The sequence below is a fragment of the Sinocyclocheilus rhinocerous genome, unplaced genomic scaffold (assembly GCF_001515625.1).
Source record: "Sinocyclocheilus rhinocerous isolate Xijiao unplaced genomic scaffold, SAMN03320098_v1.1 scaffold901, whole genome shotgun sequence".
NCBI classification, from domain to species: Eukaryota; Metazoa; Chordata; class Actinopteri; order Cypriniformes; family Cyprinidae; genus Sinocyclocheilus; species Sinocyclocheilus rhinocerous.
The window spans coordinates 190,881-198,521 of NW_015656008.1; the positions used below are offsets into that span (position 1 = coordinate 190,881).

Consider the following 7,641-nt stretch of genomic DNA (forward strand, 5'->3'; position numbering starts at 1 on the left):
GTTTATTTATATAGTACTTTATGCAATAGATAGCCTTAATTCAAGCAGCTTTACACAATATTAAACATGAAAAACTAGAGTCAATGTCGCTTTCAGTTAGAATTACAACTTGATTTTATGTTATAAAGCGGCTCTCCAGTGTGGAGCTAGCTAATGATCAAAACTTTTATTAGTGGGAAAAAATATTTCATTAAAGTTATAGTTTGGTTTGCAGAGATCAAAGCTTGATCTAGCTCAGGACTGTTTTGATTATCATTACCCTATAAGGTATTTTAAGAGAGATTGTGTTGTGAATAAAATAGTTTATCAAAAAAATAAAACGTCGTATCACTTACCTTTATTTAGTTTCTTATTCATATGACTTACAAAAGGAGATGTAAGGCAGAGTGATGTGTCATTCAGTTACTTTTTCATATAGATAATTAAATGGTAAATAAGAGAGTTTCTGTTATCTCATTTTGTGTGCCAAATATATTTATTTGTATAAATTAATTGTATAACTGTAATTACATAATATGACTTTCAAAAGCTGAAGAGATTACCTTAATTTATTTGTTAGAATATGTATAACTAAATATTTTAACTAATTGCAAAAGCTGAATAATCAATAAATGTCTACTGATTAATCAGTGGAATAATTGTTGATTAGTCGATGAATCGTTCTAATAATCGTTAGATTAATCGATTATCAAAATAATAATTTGTTGCAGCCCTAAACCATAACAAGCCATAACGGTAAAAGTGGTTTGAGCTCATAACATATTGTGCAAGGAAACACGCAAAAATAATTATTTATTAATCAATAATCTGCTCCTTTTTTTTATTTGTGTGAAAAGGAAAAAAAGTTTGCCACTAATGTTCATTTAGCTGGAAATTGTAGGGGATTGTATAAACTGTATAAGTATGTTTTTGGAGTTTCACAAAAATATAAGTAATGGCAAGTTTTTCCAATGAGCTTATATTGCTTTTATGGGTGCCTTTCTCAAATTCACTCCACGCAAATAAAAAAGTCAAATATCAAAGGGTGTAATTTGAGTTTTCATGAGACAACCTGCAATTTCTGATTTGACACATATCATTTCCTAGCAGGATAATGGATTAAGTATGGATTAAGAACAGTATGTCTTCTTCTGAATTGCACAGGTTTAATAGTGCACTGCTCGAGTCGGGACGCAGAGGAGACTGCGCAACCCGGAGCGGGCACTGCCTCTGGGAACAGTCCATTGGTGGTATAATTACAGCCTGGGTGTGATAACCATGCTACACTTCACTAGCCACCACACACAGGCTTTATTGCAGATGTACATTACTTAATGCCTTCATTACCTAAGACAATCACTTAATTATATAGTCTGAGGAAGAACATCAAATGCACGTCAGAATCAATTTGAAGGCTGATAATGGAGGCAGTAGAGCTGTTTATGGCCAACCTGACAAGTGTGTCAGTTAGATCAAAGCTTTTCAGGGAACCCCTTGAAAGGGCTATTACTGTGATTGCACATAGCAGTTTTTTTTTTGTTTTTTTTTTATCAATGAACTAAAGATACTTGAGATACTTCCTCGATTGACTTCCTAGATTCAGACTGTTAAATCTCAAATTTCAATAGAATAGTTTTGGTTTTGGATGAAACTGGATGAATATGTCACTTACCCATACCGTTTATTTTATTTATTTATTTATTATTTATTTATTTATTTATAATTTTTTTTTATTTTTTTATTTTTTTATTTATTTAGTTAGTTAGTTAGTTAGTTAGTTAGTCAAATGTTTATAAGAAGGAGCTTAAAGAGATCAAAGTTCACACCAGAAGTGTTCACACCAAAAATAAAATTCTGTCATAATTGACACTACCTATCAAAAGTTTGGGGCCAGTAAGATTTTTTTAAATAGGTCATGAACTGAGAAATCAAAATTCCCTTGATCTTGTGACATATAACCCAGCAGGCACCGGACGTCTATGTAACGTCAGGTTGACGTTGGACATGACGTCAGACAGACGTTGCATTTTGGTTGAAAATGAAAATCGGGTTGACGTCAATATTTGACGTCAATTTGACGTTGACTTAACATTGAATTTTGGTCACCCGACGTCGCAACCGAATTTAACCAAATACCAACGTTTTATGACATTGTGTGCCTGCAGGGAAGAGGTCATCATACTATAAAAACACCCTGTAAGTTTCAGAACTCAAAACTTTCTCATTAGTCTAAAAACAGCTTATATTGAAGTCAATCTGCCAAAACGACAGCTTGTGGAATGTGCCGCTCTATGACGTAATAGAGCGGGTAAACCCTGCCTTAGCAGAAGAAGATCAACGCCTGCTTCTACATCACTGCCTGTTTAGCCCCGCCCACCGATTCACGCACTTAGTGTAAATAACGAAAGAGATGAACACAGGTCTACACAGAAACCAAATGATAAAGATGTTCCAAAGATAACAAGACGCTGTGCAGTGCTTTGCATAACCTTCCATCGGATCCCAACATTAGGAAAGAGTGGATTAGCTTTATTTTTAATGAAGTTCCAGACCGCGTCAGTAAAAGGTTGGTCGTTTGTTCACTTTTTTCACAGCAGATTCGTTTACAAACTAGGCACAATTCGACGCCAGATTTTCTGAAAGACTGAAATTAAAAGACGATTCTGTGCAACTATATTGGATCCGACAGTAATGTCACACCACAGAAGTGTGAGTAACTGTTTTTATTATGTTATTATACGTTAATGTTATTACAGATCGTTTGATATGAACTGAGTATTTATGCGTTTTTTACCTAAATCACAGCAGCGTCTATCTGTGAAGGATGTAGCTGTCAAACATACACAGCTGTTAGCCAATCATAGCGGAGCGCGTTAACTTCTGAGTCTACAATCCGCCACGACTATTCAAACAGAGCATTCTGATGAGAGGGGGTCAGAACAGGACAGAAAATAACCTATTACTGCTAAAATATTGTTTGTTTTTTTTTCATGTAAAAATCTTGATAACATTATAAGTGGACCTCAGAGAACAGTACAAAGTAATAACAAAGGCAGTTCATGATGGTAAAAAAAGATGGTAGAATTTTCAGCAGCGATTACTTCAGTCTTAAGTGTCACATGATCCTTCAGAAATCATTGCAATATGCTGATTTGGTGCTCGAGAATCATTTCATATTTTTATCAATGTTGAAACTGGTTGTGCTCCTTAATATTTTTGTTGAAAACATGATACGATTTTAAGACTCCTTGATGAATAGAAAGTTCAAAGGAACAGCATTTGTTTGAAATAGAAATCTTTACATTCATTGTCAGTTTAATGCATCCTTGCTAAAAGTATTAATTATTTTCAAATAAATAAATACTGACCCCAAACCTTTTGACTGGTAATATACACAGCCTTGTGTCATTGCAAACCTTTATTTTGGAAAAACATTAGAAGATATTCTGAAAGTCTAAATACTGGATACTACTGACTTAACAACATACATGTTGACGTAACAATTACATTTATACATTTTGCTGATATTTACATCCAAAGTAACTCATATTCAGTGGTGGACGAAGTACACAAATCAAGTACTTGAGTAAAAGTACAGATACATATAATAAAATATTACTCCAGTAAAAGTAAAAGTACTCCTTTTTCAATTTTACTCGAGTGAAAGTACAAAAGTACTCGATTTTTTATGTACTTAAAAAAGTACTGATAGATAGATTTATTTTGCAATTTTATATAGACGGCTTAATTTAGTTTTATATTAGCACATATTTTTTATAATCCTACTGCTCAAAATACCTGGGATTTTCCCAAAATAACCACTATATGAAGTCAAGATATAATTTTGTTGTTGATATGGACTACATTGACGAGAGAGATGTAATGTTCACTAGTATGAAGCTTACACTGCAATGTACCTGAGAGAAAACAGATTTGACCATCTGATTTTCACCAGTAAGAAAAAAGTGTTTTAAAGCTTGTTGTTTTGCAGAACATCACAGTTATACATGACATGAGAATAAGGCCTGAAGTTAGGAACAACATTTTAAGGAAAATATAATTATATTTTCATAATGATTTTTTTTTTCTCAAACCTTGTCTGTGGTGTAAAAACACCCCTGGCCAAATGCCCCCAGACGGCATCACTTCCCACTTTGATGTAGTTACCATGTTCTGAACATCACATCCTTTATTTTCCCCCAGATGTAATCTATCTAGGTGGTTGAATAAAAATATTTGGACTTTATATCTAAAAATTACCTAAATTTAGCACCAGCAACCTTGTTCTTGAATCAGACACCGCTTCTGCGTGTCAGCGCATGTGATATATTATAACGAGTAACGATAAGTTTTATGAAATGTAGTGAAGTAAAAAGTACGATCTTATGCTTTGGAATGTAGTGAAGTAAAAATAAAAGTTACTCAAAATAAAACTTATCCAATAAAGTACAAATACTTGAAAAATGTACTTAAGTACAGTAACGAATTAAAACTACTCCGTTACTGTCCACCACTGCTCATATTTGCATTAAAGGTATAAACTGTATTGATTCATGCATTCCCTGGAAATTGGGCCCATGACCTTGGTGTTGCTAGCACCATGCTCTAATGTCACATAATATAGGTAGGTTGAGTCAGACATAATAATGTGTTTTGGTAGAAGTTGCACGTCAAGCAAATGGGAAGACCATTATATAAATAGCATTTAATCAAAAGCCATCACCATCATCACATTATTGCAATGCACATTATTGTAAAACAGTGCTCTTTTCTATATATAACATATTTGATTAACAAACAAACATTAATTCCACAGTCTGAGGCCCTTATACCAGCACAAACCCCAGTGTAGCCACACCGACCTCCCTTAAAAGTAAAGTGTGTTATTACTACAATACTGACGTCACCAAATGATAATGACTGACCTTTAAAGAACTCTTAAAGAACTTTAAAGAACATTTTTTGAAAACATTAATCTACTATTTGAAACTAGACCTTAGTGCCTAGATTGAGTTTAGACGTGTTTAGAGTGCTCACATCGCAGGTACTACATGTGGAGAAGAGAAGAAATGTATTAAGATCCCTCTCTCAGTAAATGCTGAAGAATACGCAAGAGATGGATCAATATCTAATTTGCCATCCTCTGTATTTCTCCACATGACAAATGTAAGTACTTATGTTATGCTATTAGCACACAATTTGTCATGCTCATCTTCTCCAAATATAAAAATCAAAACCAATGGAGATGCAGACATACTTCAAAGTAAAACACATTTTAGTCCTGTTATATATGTGGTTCGTAAGAAGCATACAGCATTGACAAGAGCTTTGCATTAAAAGATCACATTAGTTACCTGGAAAATACAATTATTTTGTACGCTAATGCTACCATGTTGATTCGACAACTGATTTCCAATGTAAAGTCTGGATCTCGAAGCAAAACGCTATTTCGAGAAAAAAAAACACTGGGATATACTAAACCATAGAGGATCATAATGGCCCATCTTCATCACAAGGCCTGGGACAATGTACCTGGATGCCTCCACATGACAACCCTCAGTGGGTATGAAGGTAACTCAAATATTTTTGAAAGACAATGCAGTTCAGTCTGTTTATGTGAGTATATTAGTAACCACCTATTAAAATAAACATTAGTTTTCTATATTTCCAATTAAACTATGGCTCCATTTGGTATTACCTCAGAACGAATATTTAATGCAATTATCCCAGTTACTAAGCAAGCAATTAACATTAAAATTAGATAATAACGTTGACCCTATTTGACAAAAAGAATTGCTATGCCAACAATCACACTGTATATCTGAAGCACTAATGTGAATTGTGGAAGAGAAAAATAGAACACTGATCATGACATTCAGTTGAAAAACAGATTAGCCAATAATGAATATAATTAGATGCTCAAATTAAAACATGCATATATGTACACATTTATGTTTGTTTTTTTTATTTGTGCCTGCCTGAGAAGGAGAACTTCCCGAACTGTGTCTTGGTTCCTCCCAAAGGTTCTTCCTCATCTATTTAAATATCTTAGGGAGTTTTTGCTTGCCAATGTCGAGTTGGCTTGCTCATTGGGGGTTTAAGGCACTATTCTTTGTAAAGCTGCTTTTTGAACAATAAGTATTGTGAAAAGCTCTATACAAATAAATTGAATAGAGGTGTTCAGTTTGTAGCCCTAATACCCAGAAGAAAATTAGCATTTTTGAGCCATGGCTTCTCTCTGGAATTTCTAATGGGCTTTTGGAGCAATAGTTTTCAATTTATGAGTAAAATAAGGTCTGCAGATAACATTACTTGAAGAGTCCTGTTTTGTTTTACAACATAAATTACACTAGTCACACCTCATTATTCTTAAACCCTTATGTGGTTTAGAACTATTTCATGTTAGATATGGCAACAGCCACAACCTTTTTTTGTTCAAGAATAGCTAGCAAGTTGGACGCATTCAATATTAAACATTTTCAACATTCAATACAAAATCTGGGGTAAGAATTTGTTTCTATTTTGTAATTTCTTTCTTTTCATCAAAGAAAAGAAGCAGCACATCTGTTTTCAACATTGATAATAATAAGAAATGACACTGAAGACTGGATTAATTGTTTCTGAAAATGTAAAATATATTAAAATAGAAAACAGATATTAGAAATTGTAATAATATTTCACAATATTACTGTTTTTATTGTATTATTTGATCAAATAAATGCAGCCTTGGTAGGCATAAACATCAAAAACAAGTTGTGTTGCATTCACTATATTCAGTTTCCATATAAAAGAATGATTCACTTACTGCAAGAGAATGAGCACGATGAGCGTGAAGACTGCCATGATGATGAAGGGCATCCCGGAGAAGGTTGGCAGGGTTAGGGGGTACAGCCCGTTAAAGATCGTAGCAGCAATAAGGATGCAGGTCGCTTCCACTGAGGCCGAGAAGGAGAACATGGCACCTGAGGACATCAACATGCAAGTCAATAAAGACGGGAAACAGACATCTAGAGAAAAACAGTTGAACCAGGCTTGGCTGGCTTGTGGGAAGTCAATTTTAGTGATTTAATGTTGTATTTTTACATTATAAAGATTTTTTTATTAGTATCGTGGTTCATCAAATTCATCATATAAACATTTATATCGGCATTATAATGATTGAAAAAAATGTTTGTTTTTTTTCTCCAGTTTTGTTCTGCACACACACAAATTAATACTGTATGTGCTGTATTCAGTGGTACTCATTAATTTAGTTTATGGAACAAAGTATAGTTTATATTAAAATTCAGATCAAACTTCTGTTTTGCATAAATTGTGTCCAAATATAACACTGATACATTTGACAGACAGCTTTAACCAAATAAACTTATTTTGCCTTCAAGCTGTACACTTTATCAATATGGGAGGTTTCATTGGGCAATGGACTGTGATGATATGTTTCCACAGGTATTAACATTGTAAATCTAACAGGTTTTTAACATTTCTTTTAAATAATAATAATAATAAATGTACATTTATAACACTATGTGTTATTTTACACTGGCATTAAGTTACAGAAACTAGTCACTGTGTGAATGTGACTTATTTCTCTTTTCTGACCAACAAATCAATCTATCAATGTTTTTTCAAAGTCATAGAAACGCTAAGTGTTTTTTTTTTTTT

General features: G+C 33.4%; 1 protein-coding gene across 1 annotated transcript in view; it reads right to left on the minus strand.

Annotated features, from left to right (window-relative positions):
- Positions 1 to 7,641, minus strand: part of LOC107719194 (proton-coupled folate transporter-like) — a 25,956-nt gene that overhangs the window by 12,531 nt on the left and 5,784 nt on the right. Inside the window, exon 3 of the mRNA XM_016526568.1 lies at positions 6,785 to 6,941. Within this exon, the coding sequence (XP_016382054.1) occupies positions 6,785 to 6,941 (157 nt within the window). The remainder of the gene's footprint in view (positions 1 to 6,784; positions 6,942 to 7,641) is intronic.